The 20,905-nt window shown below is 43.4% G+C and overlaps 2 protein-coding genes across 2 annotated transcripts; both read right to left on the reverse strand.

Annotated features, from left to right (window-relative positions):
- Nucleotides 1-1,629: 1,629 nt before the first annotated feature.
- LOC110522160 (serine/threonine-protein kinase LATS1) lies at nt 1,630-14,278 on the reverse strand. Its single transcript, XM_021600310.2, has 8 exons — nt 14,068-14,278; nt 13,071-13,556; nt 10,558-10,708; nt 8,759-10,254; nt 4,348-4,930; nt 4,021-4,206; nt 3,739-3,845; nt 1,630-3,649 (listed from the first exon to the last, which is right to left on the reverse strand). Exons 2-8 carry the CDS (start codon nt 13,422-13,424, stop codon nt 3,113-3,115), a joined length of 3,414 nt encoding a protein of 1,137 aa, XP_021455985.1. The 5' UTR covers nt 13,425-13,556; nt 14,068-14,278; the 3' UTR covers nt 1,630-3,112.
- A 216-nt stretch (nt 14,279-14,494) lies between these two features.
- On the reverse strand, nt 14,495-20,847 carry LOC110522162 (nucleoporin Nup43). Its single transcript, XM_021600313.2, has 8 exons — nt 20,596-20,847; nt 17,982-18,104; nt 17,266-17,343; nt 16,971-17,133; nt 16,621-16,756; nt 15,985-16,136; nt 15,775-15,891; nt 14,495-15,624 (listed from the first exon to the last, which is right to left on the reverse strand). The coding sequence occupies exons 1-8, from the start codon at nt 20,713-20,715 to the stop codon at nt 15,395-15,397; spliced, it is 1,119 nt and encodes a 372-aa protein (XP_021455988.2). The 5' UTR covers nt 20,716-20,847; the 3' UTR covers nt 14,495-15,394.
- Between the last annotated feature and the right edge of the window lie 58 nt (nt 20,848-20,905).

The raw sequence follows: 20,905 nt of genomic DNA on the forward strand, positions 1-20,905 counted from the left end.
AGCAGGACCACTACCTCTGCTTTTGTGCAGGGAGGAGCAGGAGGAGCACTGCCAGAGCCCTGCAAAATGACCTCCAGCAGGCCACAAATGTGCATGTGTCTGCTCAAACGGTCAGAAACAGACTCCATGAGGGTGGTATGAGGGCCTGACGTCCACAGGTGGGGGTTGTGCTTACAGCCCAACACCGTGCAGGACGTTTGGCATTTGCCAGAGAACACCAAGATTGGCAAATTCGCCACTGGCGCCCTGTGCTCTTCACAGATGAAAGCAGGTTCACACTGAGCACATGTGACAGACCTGACAGAGTCTGGAGACGCAGTGGAAAACGTTCTGCTGCCTGCAACATCCTCCAGCATGACCGGTTTGGCGGTGGGTCAGTCATGGTGTGGGGTGGCATTTCTTTGGGGGGCCGCACAGCCCTCCATGTGCTCGCCAGAGGTAGCCCCTTGTGAGACCATATGCTGGTGCGGTTGGCCCTGGGTTCCTCCTAATGCAAGACAATGCTAGACCTCATGTGGCTGGAGTGTGTCAGCAGTTCCTGCAAGAGGTTGGCATTGATGCTATGGACTGACCCGCCCGTTCCCCAGACCTGAATCCAATTGAGCACATCTGGGACATCATGTCTCGCTCCATCCACCAACGCCACGTTGCACCACAGACTGTCCAGGAGTTGGCGGATGCTTTAGTCTAGGTCTGGGAGGAGATCCCTCAGGAGACCATCCGCCACCTCATCAGGAGCATGCCCAGGCGTTGTAGGGAGGTCATACAGGCACGTGGAGGCCACACACACTACTGAGCCTCATTTTGACTCAAAGTTGGATCAGCCTGTAGTGTGTGACTTCAAATCCAGACCTCCATGGGTTGATAAATTTAATTTCCATTGATCATTTTTGTGTGATTTTGTTGTCAGCACATTCAACTATGTAAAGAAAAAAGTATTTAATAAGAATATTTCATTCATTCAGATCTAGGATGTGTTATTTTATTGTTCCCTTTATTTTTTTGAGCAGTGTATTTTCCCTGACATCCAAAAATAATAATTACATTTTGAATGCTTAGCAGGACAGGAAAATATTCTAAAGTACACGCTTATCAAGAGAATGTCCCTGGTCATCTCTACTGCCTCTGATCTGGCAGACTCACTGAACACATGCTTCCTTTTAGATTATGTATGAGTGTTGGAGCGTGCTCCTGGCTGTCCGTAAATTTAAAAAACAATAAAATGGTGCCATCTGGTATGCTTAAAATAAGACATTTGAAATGATTTATACTTTTACTTTTAATACCTAAGTATATTTGAGCAATTACATTTAGTTTTGATCCTTAATATTTAAAACCAAATACTTTTGACTTTTACTCAAGTAGGATTGTACTGAGTGACTTTCACTTGACTCATTTTCTATTAAGTTATCTTTACTTTTACTCAAGTATGACCATTTGGTACTTTTCCCAACACTGTTCAGTGACTGATTTAGACCCGGGATACCAGGTGTGGCCAATTATCATATCGAGCACAAAACCAGCAGGCTCCAGACCTCATAGGGTAAGAGTTGAATACCCCTGGAGAGTACTATAGAGCAGCCTGTATTGGATAGTTCCAGGTGTGAAAGGCCAAGAAAATGGAATTTGTGGAAGTGCTTTACATTCTTTATTCATTAGCCCTTCTCCCAATCCCCCTCCCAAAACATTTACACCATAAATCTAATTATGTCATCTTTACATGATTTCAACAAAAACAATGCATATTACAACTACATCAAAATATTTCCAAGTCACTAATAAAGGCAAAATATGGGATAGGGGAGGTGACCCATCTATCCACTATGAGCTACTAAAGACTGCCAATTTATAATTCCTTTTTCAGTATGGTATCAGTCCTTCGTGAACAGGTTCGACGTGTCAGTGAGCTCATACATACACAGCATAGTGCTTGGTTGAGACACTATGTCAGAAGTGATGAAGGCAGATGCTACTGTGGAAGTGAATGAGAGAGAAGAAAATGCCCTGTACATAGCATAACAGAGCCTGTCGGCCCCAGTCATGCCATCTCTTCATTTACTTTAGTTTCATTATATAAAAAGGTACCTTTCAGATTGGCCTTTTTCAGAAACAAGGAAACGAAATAGACAGTGGAATGATCACTACCAATTATTACAGGAAAGAGATTTGAATAATGCGGAGGGCCTGCCCTAATGAATATCAACTAACCAATCAAATAGATAGAGAAAATATTTACATCAAATGTGTACAACAATTTATAAATAAATGTTATGTATAAATTAGAAAAATACACAAATCCCTAGTTCAATCAACTAAGTCTAGTTTAAAATGCCCCTCTATACAGTATTTGGTGAAAGAGCAGAAGATCAAAGGCACAGCAATGAAAAATTCAAGATGTACTTATCCCTGCAAATTCTACCAGAGTGATATCACTAATATATCCCCATTGCAATAGACCTATTAAAATATAAATTAAGACAATTGTCAAAAAATAAAGTAAAAAAAATAAATCCCATACTTATGAGTATCAACTAGCATCACCAGTTTGTAGTATCCTTAATAAAGGAAGGCTTAAAACAGGGTTTATAAGTCTTCGAAGAGCACCCTGATATTTTTGCTTTCAATTCCTTGGTCTGTTCAATGTCAGACAGCATATAAAGCTTACCCTGTACAACTCCATGAATACACCTGTAGTGTGAAAGACTAAACCCTCCTCCTACAGACTGTAGTGTAGAGAGACTATACTGTAGTGTAGTTATGTGTACCATGTATCTGTTCTGTATGGTACAATTATATCTGGTCCTAATTGTTCCGCAGAAGAAGGGGCTGAGAACACAGTCTTGTACACAATTCAGTCCCATTCAAAATTCGATTTTCCCTAACCTTAACCCTAGCACCTAACCCTTAATGTAATTCTAACCCTAATTCTAACCTTAACCCTAAACCCCATAGAAATAGCATTTGACTTCTGGTCCCCACAAGAACAGTTAAACACGTCCACACACACACGTCATATATCCAACTCCTGACCCGCTCTCTGACAAACCAGCAACCTGTTTCAAAGACATTATGTACCAATAAACCAGCAGAACAAAGATGTTTATAGAAGATACTACACATAGACCAAATCACGGCCCTGTGCCCCCCTGCGGCTCTCTTCCTGGTCTCCCTCCTCCTGTGCCGGGGCCTCAGAGTCTGCCTCGTCCCCATCAGATCCCTCCTCATACTCTATGCCAATGGGCTTGGGACAGCTGTAGGGGTGGCCGTTGTCGTCAAAGAAGCGGCGGAAGGTGAACTCGTAGAAGGCGTGCTCGGGGTGCTTGCCGTTCTTGAACCAACCATTAAGGGTGTCATTGTGTTTGCCCTCGGCTTCGTTATCTCTGCTCCACAGCTTGTCTGGGTCCACCGGGTCAAAGTTGGAGGTGTCTGTGCAGTGAGCGATGGTGGGTACGTAGGGGGCCGGCTGCATCTGCCGCAGGTCACTAGAGAAGTCGATGGTCTTGAAGAAGGGCTGCACCTTGATCTCGTCGGCGCCGTTCTTGCCGAGGCGATCCTCGGGGCCGCGGCATAGTTTAATGATGAGGTCCGATGCCTCGGGGCTCAGCTTGGCTTGAGGGGGGATGTGCAGGGTGGTCTGCCAGTTTATCACCTGCGTACGAGACAGAACCAGAGCGTTTAATAGAGCGCAGAGGACAACACCTGACAAGCCAGGCCCACATTTTTAACTGGTTGATTTACCTTGAGCTGGGTTTCCAGGGGTGTAGTTGTTAAGAAAGGAGGCTGCCCAACCACCATTTCATACAGAATGACACCAACACTCCACCAATCACACAGTTGGGTGTATCCTTGAACAGAGAGTTAACACAGTCACATGTTAGCGACAATAACATGGCGCACAAGAGAAAAATAACCTTTCACACATTACGCTTAAAATGTCACTTCTACACTAGTAATTCAAACATCACCAATTATATTTCCAACTCCCCATAGCAGATTCAACTCTCTCTTACACAGGCTTACCTGTTCTGAGCAGCACCTCTGGAGCAATGTAGTTGGGTGTCCCCACCAGGGAGTGGGCCAGGCAGCGCTGGTGTTGCCTCGCCTTCCTCCTCTCCAGGGGCTTGAGCCGGTCTGCGCAGCGACAGTTAGCTGGGTCCTGCTCCCATTCCTTACTGAAGTCCATGCTGTCCTGCCGAACATGGTCTCCTACGGAGAGACACACACGACACAAAGATTAGCTTGGCTTTACTGACAATGAAGAGAGGGAGAACAGTGTTACCCCAAAGGCCAAAACATCCTCTTGGATTGAAGCAGCAACAATCATCTTAAGGGATGGATCATACTAACCACTCTGGTAGTACTTTGAGTCGTGCGTCCAACGGAAGCCGGTGCAGAGCCCAAAGTCGGTGAGCTTGATGTGTCCGTCACGGTCTATGAGGATGTTGTCTGGCTTGATGTCGCGGTGGATGAAGCCCATCTTGTGCACGCTCTCCACGGCGCAGGTGAGCTCAGCGATGTAGAACTGAGCCAAGTCCTCTTTGAAGAGGCCCAGCCTGATCAGCAGACTCATCATGTCACCCCCAGGGATGTAGTCCATCACAAAGTACAGGTTGTCCTTGTCCTGGAAGGAGTAGTAGAGCCGCACCACCCACTCATTATCAGCCTCAGCCAGGATGTCTCGCTCTGCCTTGACGTGGGCCACCTGGTTCCTGAGGAGAACGTCCTTCTTGCGCAGCGTCTTCATGGCGTACAGGGCTCCCGTGTCCTCCTTCCGGGCTAGACACACCTCTCCAAAGGCTCCGATGCCCAGGGTCTTGATCCTCTTGAACATGGACTTGTCCATCTTGGCCCGCTTCAGTCGGATGTAGTTGGACTCTTTCTGAGACAGCATCATGCGCATCTGCTCCTGGGCATCCCCTGACAACCCAACCTAAATAGCAAAAGATGACAATTTATATTCAGGCCCGTCATGGAGATGGTTTATTTAAGAGAGCACCACAGAATACTCACTAGGCACATAAAATAAAACAACCAAGATGCATTAGCAAAGCAATGAATTCAAACTGGTAGGATGCAGGCCAAGGTAAGGTAACACAAAATAGTAACGATTAAAACATTGGAGAACACAGGTTAAAAAAAACCAAAAGATACACCATATGACCAAAGGTATGTGGACACCTGCTTGTTGAACATCTCATTCCAAAATCATGGGCAATGATATAGAGTCGGTCCCCCCTTTGCTTCTATACCAGCCTCCACTCTTCTGGTAAGGCTTTCCACTAGATGTTGGAACATTGCTGCTTCCATTCAGCCACGAGAGCCTTAGTGAGGTCAGGCACTGATATTGGGCGATTAGGCCTGGCTCGCAGTCGGCGTTCCAATTTATCCCAAAGGTGTCAAGGCTCTGTGCAGGCCAGTCAAGTTCTTCCACACCGATCTCGACAAACTATTTCTGTATGGACCTCGCTTTGTGCACAGGGGCATTATCATGTTGAAACAGGAAAGGACCTTCCCCAAACTGTTGCCACAAAGTTGGAAGCACAGAATTGTCTAAATGTCATTGTATGCTGTAGTGTTAAGATGTCCCTTCACTGGAACTAAGAGGCCTAGCTCGAACCACAAAAAAACAGCCCCAGACCAATATTCCTCCTCCACCAAACTTTACAGTTGGCACTATGCATTCAGGCAAGTAGCGTTCTCTTGGCATCTGCCAAACCCAGATTAGTCCGTTGGACTGCCAGATGGTGAAGCATGATTCATGACCCCAGAGAACGCGTTTCCACTGCTCCAGAGTCCAATGGCGGGGAGCTTTACACTACTCCAGCCGACGCTTGGGAATGCACATGGTGCACATCTTAGGCTTTTGTACGGCTGCTCGGCCATGAAAACCCATTTCATGGACAGATGATTTGTATGCGCTTCAGCACTCGGCGGTCCCGTTCTGTAAGCTTGTGTGGCCTACCACTTTGCGGCTGAGCTGTTGTTGCTCCTAGATGTTTCACTTACAGTTGACCAGGGCATCTCTAGCAGGGCAGAAATTTGACAAACTGACTTGTTGGAAAGGTGGCATCCTATGACAGTATCATGTTGAAAGTCACTGAGCTCTTCAGTGAGGCTATTCTACAGCCAGTGTTTGTCTATAGAGATTGCCTGGCTGTGTGCTCGATTTTATACACCTGTCAGTAACGGATGTGGCTGAAATAACCGAATCCACTCATTTGAAGTGGTGTCCACATACTTTTGTGTATATAGCAGACGTTCTCAATAAGGCTGGTATTCTTGGCAAGCAAGGTGTTAATATATGCTGCAGTGGAGCACAATCATGGAAGTGGATGGACAGGCATGCCTCTCCCTACGGAGTTGGTGTGTCGCTGTCAGTCAGCAGAGGGCTTCATGCTGTTCAATTAAAAAAAGGTAAATCTTTCAACAGCGGCTTACTTGGTCACTGATCTGTGTGGACTATTCAGGTCACGGCATTGATAGATGATACTTTAACCTTCTACACCAGCTGTTAGTGACAGCAAGTAGAGAACAGGAGAGAAAGAGAGAGCGAAGCAGACAGAAAGAATAGAACATTAAAAAACTATTAACATACAGCTTGAACAGGAAAGAAATAGTAAGAAAGAGAGAAATATTGAAAACTAGGACTGCGTGAGGACATTCGAAATCCATGTGTGTATATTTTGGCTTTTCAGTTGATAATGTATTACCCTGTATTCCTGTGAATTGGACCAAATTCCCTCCCAGCTGCAGTCAGAGCAGGAGATGTTCACCCCTCTGCGTCCAGACTGCAAATGAATCGCACATGCGGGAATCCGCCGCTGGCTGATCCCGCCCTGGCTTACATTCAGGGCGGGATGTAAATGTAAAATGTTCTTTGTCTAAACTAAATCACTGCACCAAAATAAATCACTGCATTTGACTCACACAGCCTCAGTCACTTACTCACCTTGTCCACTGCATCTCTGTGACATAAGCTAAACATCTAGCTGGCTAACTCATAATGTCTCAGTCTAAACTATACACGCAAAAATACAGAAAGGAGTGGGAATCAAACCCTGAATTCAAAGGCTGGCTGAACACGTTTATTGGAGATGATACACGGGCATACTGCCTGTATTGTAAGGCTGATTTCTACACCAAACTTAGTGATGTAAAAAGGCATGACAACTCAAAAACATACTCAAAAGGCAAAGCCTTATAACAACAGTTCCACCCAAAACAATGATGAGTCCACAGATGTAAGTGTTTCTAAGTACCTGGGGGTTGTGATAAGGTACTTTAGTGACACCAAGCAGACAATTGTTTCAACTTTTCTGGGGCTTGTTGAGTTGGAGGGAGGAGATGCAAAATCTATAGCCCGTGCTGTTGTGGCTTTCCTCGAGAAGTGTTGTCTTAAAAAAGAGAAACTCCTGGGGATAGGGACTGACAATGCCTCTGTTATGACGGGGATTAACAATGGGGTCCATAAAGTGCTGAAGGAGGAGGAGTAAAGACTCAAATATCTGGTTCTTATTCACTGTGTGTGCCACTCTCTGCAGCTTGCTCATTTGTAGTTCTAAACATATTTAGGGTGTTTTTTACTCACTTTTTGTCTCTTCCATGACTTTTTCTTCTCTGAACTTCTCTGAAGAAGTAGCGCTTTCCTTTCTGGGTGTCGAGTCTAGCGTTCTGTTTTGTTTGGTGCGTGCGACCTGGCGCTCGCTCCACTTTCATTTTTATCCGCTATTGAACACAGTTTATTCTGTCTTAAATTTGATCGATTATTTACGTTTTAAAATACCTAAAGTTGGATTAGGAAAGTTGTTTGAAATGTTTGGACCAAGTTTACAGGTAACCTTTTAGATCATTTGTAGTCATGTTGGGCGAGTTGGAACCGGTGTTTTTCCTGAATCAAACGCGCCAAATAAATGGACATTTTGGGGATATAACGACGGAGTTTATCGAACAAAAGGACCATTTGTGATGTTTATGGGACATTTTGTAGTGCCAACAGAAGATCTTCAAAGGTAAGGCATGAATTATATCGTTATTTCTGAGTTTTGTGTTGCGCCCGGCGGGTTGAAATATGATTGTCATGTGTTTGTATGGTGGGATGCTGTCGTCAGATAATAGCATGGTTTGCTGTAAAGACTTTTTGAAATCTGACACGGTGTCTGGATTATCAAGAAGTTAAGCTGTATTTTGGTGTATTGCACTAGTGATTTTATGAAAGTTAAATATTTCTAATAATTTATTTTGAATTTCGTGCTCTGCAATTTCACCGGATGTTGTCAATGTTCCGCTAGCGGAGTGGTTGAAAAACAAGTTTTATTGACTCCAACCTAAGTGTAAGTAAACTTCCGACTTCAACTGTAAATGGTAACAAAATAACTTTTGTCAGTGTGGTGTGTGTGTAACCTTTATTTAACTAGGCAATTCAGTTAAGAACAAACACTTATTTACAATGACGACCGCACCCGGACAATGCTGGACCAATTGTGCGCTGCCCTATGGGACTCCCAATCATGGCCAGATGTGATACAGCCTGGATTCGAACCAGGGACTGTAGTGACGCCTCTTGCACTGAGATGCAGTGCCTTAGACCGCTGCGTCCATGTGTGTGTGTGTTAACCGTACTAGAATGCTTAAAAGGCCGCAATTTTTTTGTATTATATAGGTATAGTTTTTTTTGGTCAAGGAAAATATTGGATATTGTTATTGGTCAAAAATGTAATAACGGTGCATCACTAATTATAAGTAGTGCCTGTGGACTCACCCTCTGCATCTCACTCTCCAGCTGCTTCTTCCTATGGATCCTCATTTGGTGGTTCTTCAGGACGTTCTCAACGTGCTGCTCCATGAAGAACTTGAAGGCCTGGGGAGAGTAGAGTGACACTCTGGGGTCTCCTCGCCGCTCCTCGTCTTTGTTGTTCCGGCGCATAGGCACCGGAGATGTGGTGATCTGTTTATTCTCCTTCTCTGTTCCCATGGCAGCAGAGTATGGGCCTTCTGGCTTGTCATTAGAGCTGCTGCTACACTCCTCTTCCTCTGCAGCCTCCTCTCTCCCAGTACTGGGCTTGGGCCCTGGGTCATAGGCAGGGCAGGGTGCAGCAGGCTGTTGGAGAAGGTGTTTGGGGTACGGGGGTGGAGGACCCTGGTAACTGGGCACCTCTGCTACTGTAATGGGTACATGGGGCATGGGCGCTGCTGGTAGAGGCTCCTGGTAGGTAGTGGGAGATGGAGAGGGTGGGGGATGGTGCATCCAGGGTGGGTGTGTGGGGGCCACAGCAGTGTGTAGTTCAGGCTTCTGCACACGCATACTCTTAACGGGCCTCAGGATGGGGGCCTGGGTGATGGCTGTCACTGTGGTGGCAGAGGGTTGGGAGCTTGCTGGGTGGCCCTGCCTGTTGCTCATCTGGTGGCTGTTGAAGGAGTTGGATCGGACAGGGATGCTGTGCTGCTGCCATGAGGGGGACATGTCCTGGTTGCTGCTACCTGGGGAGGACTGGGGCTGGCCGAGGGGGGCTTGGGTCCAGGACTGAGGCCCACCTATGTTGTACATGTCAAGATTGTACATGTCAAGATTGTGACTGTTCCGGTTAGGCACCATCATGGACTGGGGGAGGTTACCATCGTTGATGTAGGATGGGGACGAGGCAGGACCTCCGGCCTGCATCTGCTGAGCGGTGGGGCTTTGTCTGCTGCTCTGGTTCACTGGGTAAGGGGGAGGGGGTTGTCTGCTACTACCACTCTGGTGTCCCATGTAGTCTGGTTGAGGGGAGCCGTTCTGAGACCAGCCGGATGGGAAGCTGAACTTGTTCCCCCCAGAGCTCTGCATGATGATGGGCTGACGGCCCATGGGCACTGGGCTGATACCCCTCTGGTTCTGGGGGGCTGAGTAGCCATCGGGCCAGGCTCCTTGGGGAACGGGAGAGATCCGGGGCACCAGGTAATCCATGTTGCCAGAGAAGCGCTTGGTGGAGGGGTTACTGTCCCAGGAGGGTGGAGGCGGGGTTCCACCCCTATTTGGGGGAGGGGTGACACTGCGCACCTGAGGGGGTAGGGGAGGGTTGACCCGTTGGTTGTTGCCAGGGTGGCCCTGTGGGAAGGCTGGGGGAGGGCCTCGTCCTGCCAGGTCACCCTGGGGTCCAGGGCTGTCTGAACGGTACACCATCCCCTCCACCCTCATGTGGCCATGTCTCTGAACCAGGGACTCCTTGGAATCCTTCCAGCTCTGCCTCCTCAGCACAGGCTGCTGGATATGAGAGGAACCTGCAACGATGGAAAGAAAAACTACAGTTAAAAAGCAGCATATAGAGAAGAATCGTTGTGTTTTCAGTAGATGTTACAGCTATATCAAAAGAGAGCAAACCCTTGCCTTGTACAGCATTCTCAATTCAAACACACTCCCTTCTCCCAAAGCAGTTGTTCAACAGAATCTTGTTCCCTCAACAACAATCTATTGCATCTCCAGCGACAAATAGTCTAGCCCTAGATTCTGCAACAACAGTAGCCAAGTTCCTGTGAACAACCCTGGAAAAAGGAGAGGTTCGGTCACAAAGGACAGACACCTACCGGGGGCTTTCATGCCTGCATTGACGGGGCGGGCGGCGGCATCCACCATCTGCTCCCTCACAGGGTCCTGGTAGCTCATCTTACTAATGTACTCTATGGCTGCCTCCACGCTGCGACTGTTGGTCTGCATCAGAGCACGGATCACCATTTCCTGCACACAATACATTTACTAGCTATTAATACCTGAAACAAAAGGGTTGCTCAAGGTACTGTTAGACAAACATCAGATCAAGTTAACAGGAACTACACAACAACTGTCAAATACAATGTAAATCATACATGCCTTTTTTGTGCACATTTTTTTTTAAAGAACCATTGAAAATATTTTATACTCCGCTTCAGTGCTGAATACAGGAGTCCTGTGACTGACGAGTTGAAAACATCTTTAGCATTAGGGCAATTCCACAGTAACAGAATCACTCAGATGTCACTTTTATGCCAATTACCAAACAAAAAAATATTGATTGCAAAGTTAAACCATACAACTCTATGAACTATACAGAAATGCATACCTATGAATGTCATTCTCTTCATGTTGAGGTGTTCCGAATAGGTACAAAAGGTAGAAACATTTAATTTCCTCCTTATTCTACACTGGCAATTATTAGAATGAGCACCGCACAGCACAGTAGAATTCAGTGCATTACAGTAGAGTACAGTAAATTACTCGTGTGCACTACTATACAGTACTGTATTGTACTGACCTATACTCTACTGTACTAACGTTATGCTGTCCAAACTTGTGAAACAGACGTCTAGGATTGCCTCTGATTTGGACTGACTTTTCATCATCTATGGACGTCCGGTGATGGTTGATGCTCAGTGGGCTGGTTACTAGGTATTTAATGATTCACAGATACACATAGGTCCCGATTTAAATGTTTATAAGTGCATAGGTCCGCGGACCCCAAACTGATCCAAATGTAGCATACGTCGGTCAGAAAATCTATTCAGACTTTACAAATCGGCGGTTAACTATTTTTTGGGCCTCATACTAAATTCTTTCTACCTTCCGAAAATACCAAACTTTTTTGACAACTGATGCTTCCTCTCCTTCAGTGTCGAACTGCATGTAACGGTGTTGACAGCCATTGATCAACTACAAGATATTTTGCAAGCCTAACCTCCACAGTCAATATCAGTAGCCTAGTCAAACTGCGTGCTGACCAACGTGAGGTAGGCTGCCTGTTCCTGAACTTGCACATCTGTGCGGCACAAATGGCTTGCGTGACATTAGGCTTTATTAGTTGAGTGACAACCTATGTAATTTGTAAAAATTATTGTTGTTATCTATGCGCTGTTGAAAAATGGTGCTTTACCGGACGGAAAGTAAGCTACCGGGGACAACTCATCTAACTATACCTGCGGAACAGGGCTTGCAATATTTTATTTTGATTGTTCAGGTTCCCCATCAGCAATCGTTTTGGTAGTTTTGCTTTAAACAATCAGTTTATATATATCGCCTTCAGAAAGTATTTTGTTACGTTTCAGCCTTATTCTAAAATTGATTTACATTTTTGTATAATCTTCAGCAATATACACACACAATACCCCATTATGACAGAGAAAACAGGTTTTTAGAAATGGTTGCAAATATATTAAAAATTAAAAAACAGAAATACCTTATTTACATAAGTATTCAGACAATTTGCTTTGAGACTCAAAATTGAGCTCATGTGTATCCGGTTTCCACTGACTGGGGCAAAGGTTCACCTTCCAACCTTGACAACGACCCTAAGCAAACAGCCAAGACAACGCAGGAGTGGCTTCGAGACAAGTCTCTGGATGTCCTTCAGTGGCCCAGCCAGAGCCATGACATGAACCCAATTGAACATCTCTGGAGACCTGAAAATGGCTGTGCAGCAATGCTCCCCATCCAACCTGACAGAGCTTGAGAGGATCTGCAGAGAAGAATGGGAGAAACTCCCCAAATACAGGTGTGCCAAGCTTGTAGCGTCATACCCCAAAAGACTCAAGGCTGTAATCGCTGCATAAGGTGCTTCAACAAAGTACTGTCTGAAAACTTGTGTAAATGTTATTTCAGTTTTTATTTATCTGCAAAAATGTATTTAAAAAAAGTTTTCCCTTTGTCATTATGGGGTTTTGCGTGTTGATTTGATGAGGGACAAAACGATTGAATCAAATTTTAGAATAAGGCTGTATAATGTAACAAAATATGGAAAAAGTCAAGGGGTCTGAATACTTCCAGAATGCACTGTACATGAATGCAGGGTAAAGAGACTAGGCATCAGAACATATCATAATAATAATAATAAGAGTAAAATAAAGAACAGAGTAGCAGCAGCAAATGATAAGTGTAAAAGTGTGTGTGTGTCAGTATGAGTGTGTGGGCGAATGTAGTGTATGCGAATGCGTTTTGTGTGGGAGTGTCAATTATGTGCGTGTAGTGTGTCAATCTAAATCTAGTGTCGAAATCATGTGACTCATGTCCACACCTTCGCTAGATACCTAGCTGAAGCACTGTTTCCACTTTTACATTATTTTCTCCATACCTCATCAAAGCCAGCAGACAGCAGCTCCAGCAACATCTGTTTGTTAACCTCTGCAGTCCGTCCAGAAGAGTTGGGCTCATTGGCATAAGGCATCAGGGACTTGCGAATCTCCTGCAAGGCTTTGTGGTAGGGGTTTCTGGGGTTGCTGCAGCGCCCTTGCTGCCTGGGGTCTTCAGGCGCCACTATAACAGCACCCCCCATGTCCACCTTAGGGGGGTCAGAAGGCCGGGACATGTTCCGGAGACTCTCCCGAATTTCCTGCAGCATCTGGTGGCTGTTAACACTGTAGTTGCTAGCAGGGAAAGTCTTTGGTCGCATCTGTCGATATCCTTCGGGTTTCTCCCCTCTCTTCATGTAAGAACATGTAGATTGACAGCCAAAGGGGGACAACAGGGTAGCACACAGCAGTGAGTCACTGTGAGGGTATCAGGGGCCAGGAAGAGCTTCAAGACTCGATTCACTTCACATCTGCATCCTGCTGAATACCTGGGGATGATAAAACACAGCAAATGGGAATTAATTCAATCTCCCAGATATGAGCAGTGAAATGATCCAACAGATTCTGTCAATTAATATATTCAGACAATTCATTATGGAAGATAGCTACAAAACTAAACTATTAATTATAAGCTATAACTTAAGTTACAACCCATCAACTAAACTAACGTTAGTTAGCAAACGTGACCATGAAAACAAATGGTGTTGGTAGCTAAGTTAGCCGGGTAACGTTACCAAATATTGTAGTTAAAAGTACCGACTGTAGGATGTTATGTAATAAACACATGTAATCCAGCCAGCAACAAAGCTAAAAGGTAATGATGAATAAAATGCTACGTATTTAGCTAGTTACTGACTCAACTTCAGTTAAATAGCTAATCAGCTAGCCATCTACCAAAGCCAACTGCTGCTGGTTGTCCACGGCCTGTTCGCGTCGCAAAGCAACCACTAGCCAAGTTTGCTAGCATGCTAGCTAACAGGTTGTTGTCAATTAACTTACCTTCAGAAGCATTCTTATTTTAATCAAATCTCCAGACTTCAAATCAAAAAGAAAGTGCGATTAAATTAGTTAATCTAGTGATTTAGACGAAGTTTGAAAGTGAATCGTTTTACAGCTACTCCGTGTCCCAACTGTGGCTTGAATATTCCTGTCTTGACAGACAACTTTCCCGGATGTGTAGGTTGTTTTTCCCATCGTCCCCTGCGATAGCACCTTTCACCCCCCCACTTTTACTGTTGATACTTAAGTACTCATAAACATAAAACAAATACAATACATACATACAAAATGAAAACAAATGGATGTCAAAAGTTTATATTCTATAAAATGTTATAATTAGACCTAAATGTGGTCCATATTATGGTTGTGTCATATTGTGTATATATCGTCTTATGATGTGATGCATAATTGGATAAGTGATAACATATTTATGCAAAGGCATTTTATTTCAAAACACAGGAGTTAAATTACATGAATACAACCAGTATGACTTCCCCAAAAATCAAGTGCTTTATCTGTGATTGGTTTTGAGCATAATTTAGAGTGTAAACTACATTTCTGTGGTAATCCAAGATCTCTCTGTATGCTTTTAATTTCTTAAACCTCCCTCAGGAATATCAAAAACAATCATACAATTTACTAAATACTTTCACCTGATGAAGGTGATCTAATCCTCAAGAGCAAGACCTTTTACTGGGAAAATATTTCAACAATCAGATTAGTTAAATAATTGCCTGAAGATAACGACCCTACCGCTACGCACTGAGGTCTGAACGCAATCATGGTTACATTAAGACACAGTGAGAAAACGTACCTCAGTGCAGGGATGGGACATGCCACTGTCCTCCAAATGTTACATTTATCCACACTGCTCCATCGAGAAGATTGAAATTTTGCTCATGCCCTTTTTGTCCTCATGCTAGGTAACAGTAGCCACCGCAGCCAATTTTGGAATGTTGTGTCAGCCAATCAGCTCCTTTGTTGTTCAACGCAATGTGCTATTCCATAATGGCTGATATGGCTGCTAGCTAACATGAAGACGAAAAATGAATTTTTCCGCAAAAACTAGCAGTATATAAATCTTCTTGGAGTAGTGTGGATAAAGGTACAATTTGGAGTGCAGTGGCATGTCCCATCCCTGCATTGAGGTATGTTTTCCGAACCCATATCTCGCGCCGGCTCCAAGTGTCTTAATGTAACTATGATTGCGTTACGACCTCAGTGCATCTCAGGGTAAATAAGCGGAATGGTAGGGTCAGCATTTTCTGGCAAGATAAAGTCCAGCCAGCCCGTCAAATAATGTGAACTGTATTTTTTACATTTATTTTTAAATTGGGACATGTCTGTTGACATAAATAGCCTCTCCGTCCGTTCCACACACCAAGCATTGTCCCAGTACATCCAGACTGTTCACAGACAGCATTTGGCTAGGCAGCATGTGAGTGGTCTCAAGGTGTCCCTTACTAGAGTCCCCAGTCAGCCAGGCATTGATGAGGGACTGGTTCCCACCTGCTGGGGCTATTGCGCTGCGAGAAATTATGCTTGTGTTCCGTCCACCTGGTGAATAAATAAATAAATTACTGGTGTTACAGTAATGTAATCCTGCTAAATAAAAAAACCAGGTGGATATATCAAATACTTCCCATTTGGTAGTAATCACAACAGTCCTGCTCTGTGAGCCTTGAAAACATATTTCTGATGACTTGCCTTGTAAGAAGGATGGTGTGTCTGTATTTGAAGAAGTCTCCCAATGCAACAGTGATCCATCCTCTGAGCATGAGAACAGGTGGCCTGGGTTTGATGGATGAAAATGGACCTCCCACACTGTGAGGACAACAAAAACATAAGTTAAAACCCTTAAATTGAAGATCGACTTGCTGTTTTAGTGAATTAACTACTTCCATAAATATGTCTTACTTTCAGAAGTGTGTGCCTCCATAAGTGAAATGGGCATGTTGCCTTGTCTCACGTCCCAGATACAGAGCATGCCATCCTGCCCCCCTGTGGCCACAATGTGTTGTTGGTTGGGGTGCCTGTCCACACAATGCAGTGGGACTCTGTCTCCAGTTCTAGAAGCCCCCCCCAAAAAAAGACAAAAACAACACTTAAAGATGCACTATGCAGAAATCACTCTGTCATCTCTTGGTTGCTAAATGCCTGATTGTTATTTTAATTTCAGTTTACGTAACAAAATAAGCAAGTATAGTGTAGAGAATCATTGTACCTTCTAAACCACTGATACAGTTTCCATAAACAAAAATATTGTATTTTCAGCTGTTTGAAGCTGGTGTACAAAACCGAAAGTAAAAGCAAAACTGAAACTCAAGAACATGGAAGCATAGAAATTGCACACATAGAACAGATCTACCGCTTCTTATACTTGCTTTTAATTAATAACTGGTCTAAAACACATTTTGTGTGAATATTTGGTTGGGTAGCCCAAAAAGATACATATGGCAGCTTTTTAAAAAACAACAAAGGACATTACACAATTAAGTTGTTGCACCAGAAAAACTGATTTACTTCAGCTCCTCAAATATGTAATCATCTTACAATGAAAGAATCTGCGATGGTTCATTGCCTGGTTGCCTGAAGTCCCATAGTTTGAGCTGGCCAATAGAATTGACGGTAAGGATCTCTGTAGTCCTCAGGAAAGTCACAGCATGGATTGCGCTACTGTCAGCCTTTTCTGACAGGAATGAAAAATACTATGTCAGTTTCATCTTGGCTAAAGGGTGAGATTTCACTTGAAGTTACAGCTGACTTTTGGAAATGGATATGAAGGCTATGTCATTGCAAATTCAAAATGCAACCTTTAAGAAAATAATGGCCATTGCCAGGAGAGCATACAATTATATACACTCTTATTAGCACATAAAGGACCTATTGTTTCCTCCTCAGACCTATGGTGCGCAGCACTCCTTCCTGGTCCGCTCTGAAGAGCATGATCCTTCCATCTTCCCCAACTGTGACAATCTCAGGGCTGTTACACACAACTCCAGTACATGGGGCGTTGTTGCAGGGATAATGATGTGCTCTTTCCCACAGTTTAGAAACAGACAATGTCTGTAGAGAAGAGAAAATAGATGCTATTGAAAACAAGGTCCTACACAAGCTAACTTGACATTTGTAATTGATGTATCCATGATTGTTGGTATATCTTCATTATGACTATGTCTTGTGAAGTAACATCCATACCTGGCTGTTGTGGTGATGCCGAAAGATAGTCACCGCTCCAGTTGATGACGCTGTTACTATTCTGTCTTGATCCAGAAACTAAAAGGAGTGTAAGATTGACATTTAATTATGCAGTGGTGTAAATTACTAAAGTAAAAATACTTTAAAGTACTACTTAAGTAGTTTTTTGGGTATCTGTACTTTACTATTTATGTTTTTGCCAACTTTTAGTTCACCACATTCCTAAATAAAATGATGTACCTTTTATTCAAGAACTTTTCCCTGACACCCAAAAGTACTCGTTACATTTTGACAGGGAAATGGTCCAATTCACACACTTATTAAAAGAACATCCATGGTCATCATTACTGCCTCTGATCTGGCAGACTCATTAAATACAAATGCTTTGTTTGGAGTGGGGACAATAATTTGCCATCTAGTTTGCATAATAAGCCATTTGAAATGGTTTATACTTTTACTGTTGATACTTAAGTACATTTTATCAATTCCATTTACTTTTGATACTTAAGTATACTTAAAACCAAATACTTTTACTCAAGTAGTATTTCACTGGGTGACTTTCACTTGAGTCATTTTTTATTAAGGCATCTTTACTTTTACTCAAGTATGACAATTGAGTAATTTTCCACCACTGCAATTATGACATAATTATATTGAAAATCAGGACCAGTACAATAATATCTAATATTTTTACACCTAATAGTATATTAACTTACTTGAAGGTCCAGAACATCCCCATTATGTTTGTATTCGCATAATAATTGAGGGTCTCCCTCAAATTCATCGTCCATACTGGAGACCCCATTCTCTCCGATGGACCAAATTGAAATGCTGTTGTCCTGAAAAAAAGAGATTTTGCTAGAGGTATGCAATCAGACAGAAATGTTCAAGAGCTGAGTGATGGTAAGTTACACTAGCTATTAGTGCTTAATTTAAGCTGAATATGATCCACACCTCTCAGATTTGACTTTGTTTGTTCCGGCACCTATTTGCCCAGATCCGGTATCTCTCGCTGCATGATTTTTTAATTATTTCACTGTTTGCACTTTAAACATTCAAATAAAAGCGATCAGCATTAAATCAAGTTGCCCCCTCGCTATTTCTCCCGCTCCTCAGAAAGACCATCATGAAAAAGTTTGGTGATCCTTCTATTCTGCCACACTGATTCCAGACCTGCTCTCTTACTTGTACATAGAGGTTATGGGGAGGGCCAGTGGGGTAAGTAACTGATCTTGACACAGGTCTTGGTAGTGGTGGTCAGATAGTGAAGAAGTCCCTACGTAATCACCTCACGTAGCCTAGTAATCTCCCTACTAAATTTGAATCGTGGGAACTCCAAATAAATAGTTGATAAGTAAAGGCAATTGAGTTTGACATTTTTCAAGTCCAAAAATCCAGAGAAAGATGGTGAATCGAAACAAGAACGAGCCAGAGAACTGTCAGTGCCGGAAAAAAGGAGTGAGGGGCAAACTGTTCCTGATGGCAATACTAATCTCGCCAGTTCAGCATTACCACCGGCACCTCCACTAGCTAGTAGGCCTACTAGCGAGTCAGGGAGAGGGAGACGGTGCATCCACTGACGAAGTGCTTGGAGCAGTTGCAATTTGCGGTTCAAGAACAAGCAAACGCATAACCCCTTGCTTGTCATACAAAATTCAAAGTTGGACTGTACAACAAACAAAAAGGTAGGGAGCTTGGGTCTAGAAATGACTGGAGGGATTACACTAGCAAAATAGTTGGTGGAATGTACAGTAAATTAACATCCTATGCATCAGACATAAAACAAACAGAGCCCTCCGGAAAAAAAGGTTTTTGAACATGTCTGAACAAAGGCGCATTTGGTGGCAGCCTTGTAGACAAGACTAAAGAGGACACCCAGGTTAACACTCAAAATGAAATGTAAAAAAAAGACACTACAGCCAGTCTTCAGAACAGCCTTAGGAGGCTAAACATCACAGCCACATGCCCCCTCACGGCTTTGAGCAATAATTTCACTCTCAGGAGTTAAATGGACTTGACATGGGGCTCCCGAGTGCCGCAGCGATCTAAGGCACCACATCTCAGTGCTTGAGGCGTCACTATAGACACCCTGGTTTGATTCCAGGCTGTATCACAACCGACTGTGATTTGGAGTCCTATAGGACGGTGCATAATAGGCCCATTGTCATTCGGGTTTGGCCGGTGTAGGAAGTCACTGTAAATAAGAATTTGTTCTTAACTGACTTGCCTAGTTAAATAAAGTAAAAATAAAAAATCAATGTAAAACATGGGGAGTCATTGTGGGAGGTTTCAAAAACTAAGGCAGTCCATTATTTTGTCCTTTACCTTCACAGCACAGAACAAGTTTCATCTGAATATGTGCTTCATATTATCACATAGGCAGGAGGCCTATATATTCTCATATGTGTGTTCTGCTGTAGCTTACATTTATGTATTTTATGAAGTTATATTGCGATATTTGTTCTACAGCTACATCGATGTCTTGAAAATGATATGAAATTCGGATCTTGTAAGCCCCACAGCGGAGTATACACTACCGTTCAAAAGTTTGGGGTCACTTAGAAATGTCATTGTTTTTGAAAGAAAAGCACATTTGTTGTCCATTAAAATAACATCAAATTGATCAGAAATACAGTGTAGACATTGTTAATGTTGTAAATGACTATTGTAGCTGGAAACGGCAGATTTCTTTAATGGAATATCTACATAGACGTACAGAGGCCCATTATCAGCAACCATCACTCCTGTGTTCCAATGGCACGTTGTGTTAGCTAATCCTAGTTTATCATTTTAAAAGACGAATTGATCACCAGAAAACCCTTTTGCAATTATGTTAGCACAGATGAACTGTTGTTCTGTTGTGACCCCAAACTTTTGAACGGTAGTGTATGTGCATATGGCAGGTGTACTGCAGTGTCGTAAAAATATGTTGCTGAACATTGATGTCTAGAAAATGAGGCTATAAGAAATTCAGACTTGTGTAGCTAAGCCCCGCTGCAATACTCAAGTATGTGGGCACACTGCAGTGACTTCTAAAATGCTTTGAATAAATTAGCACCTTGGAGTGCTGTCCGTTTCACCACCATCTATATTAGGTTACTTGGTTACTACGTTGTGTTTGACACTTTTTCTCAATGTGTTCCGGTAACGTTACCTCACTGAGCCACCCGGATAACAACACTCTCGCGCTCACTATGTGTTCCGGGACATCACGATTTACAAATTAAGCACTTTTAGCTAGCAACGACAGTTAAGTGAAAGGTTTCTTATTATTGACAGAATAATAAAGTAACGTTGTGTTGACATTAGCTAGCTAACTAGCAAACCCACCTCGTTGTCCCAAGACCCAGTAGCAAATATGTCTGGTTGCTGTAAAGACGAAGATGAGACCGGTCTCCATCTCGTTTTGCTGATTTTCTTTGACACGTACTTAGCATTGATTCCCTCCATCAGAATAATCTTAAACGTAGCTAATTTCTATTTCTGATATACATGTAAACGTATAATTAAGTCCCCTCTACATGCATTTCCCATAATACCGCCAAATCTCGTACGGTGGCTCAATGAGGACAAACTAAACGTCAAACGCAATGTGATTACGTCACTAATTCACAAACGTGTTAAGCTCTCGCGCCCCTCC

This window comes from Oncorhynchus mykiss, chromosome 4, assembly GCF_013265735.2.
Source record: "Oncorhynchus mykiss isolate Arlee chromosome 4, USDA_OmykA_1.1, whole genome shotgun sequence".
Taxonomy (NCBI): domain Eukaryota; kingdom Metazoa; phylum Chordata; class Actinopteri; order Salmoniformes; family Salmonidae; genus Oncorhynchus; species Oncorhynchus mykiss.

What these genes read in the sequence shown, in the direction of transcription:
- LOC110522160 (XM_021600310.2), bottom strand. Translation starts at nt 13,424, where the DNA reads ATGAAGAGAGGGGAGAAACCCGAAGGATATCGACAGATGCGACCAAAG. An exon ending in TGGAGAGTGAGATGCAGAGG is followed by an intron (nt 4,931 to 8,758) that starts GTGAGTCCACAG and finishes TTTGCTATTTAG; the next exon opens with GTTGGGTTGTCAGGGGATGC. An exon ending in AGAGGTGCTGCTCAGAACAG is followed by an intron (nt 3,846 to 4,020) that starts GTAAGCCTGTGT and finishes TCTCTGTTCAAG; the next exon opens with GATACACCCAACTGTGTGAT.
- LOC110522162 (XM_021600313.2), bottom strand. Translation starts at nt 20,715, where the DNA reads ATGGAGGGAATCAATGCTAAGTACGTGTCAAAGAAAATCAGCAAAACG. An exon ending in CCATCGCAGATTCTTTCATT is followed by an intron (nt 16,137 to 16,620) that starts GTAAGATGATTA and finishes GGGGGCTTCTAG; the next exon opens with AACTGGAGACAGAGTCCCAC. An exon ending in CACACCATCCTTCTTACAAG is followed by an intron (nt 15,625 to 15,774) that starts GCAAGTCATCAG and finishes TTTATTCACCAG; the next exon opens with GTGGACGGAACACAAGCATA.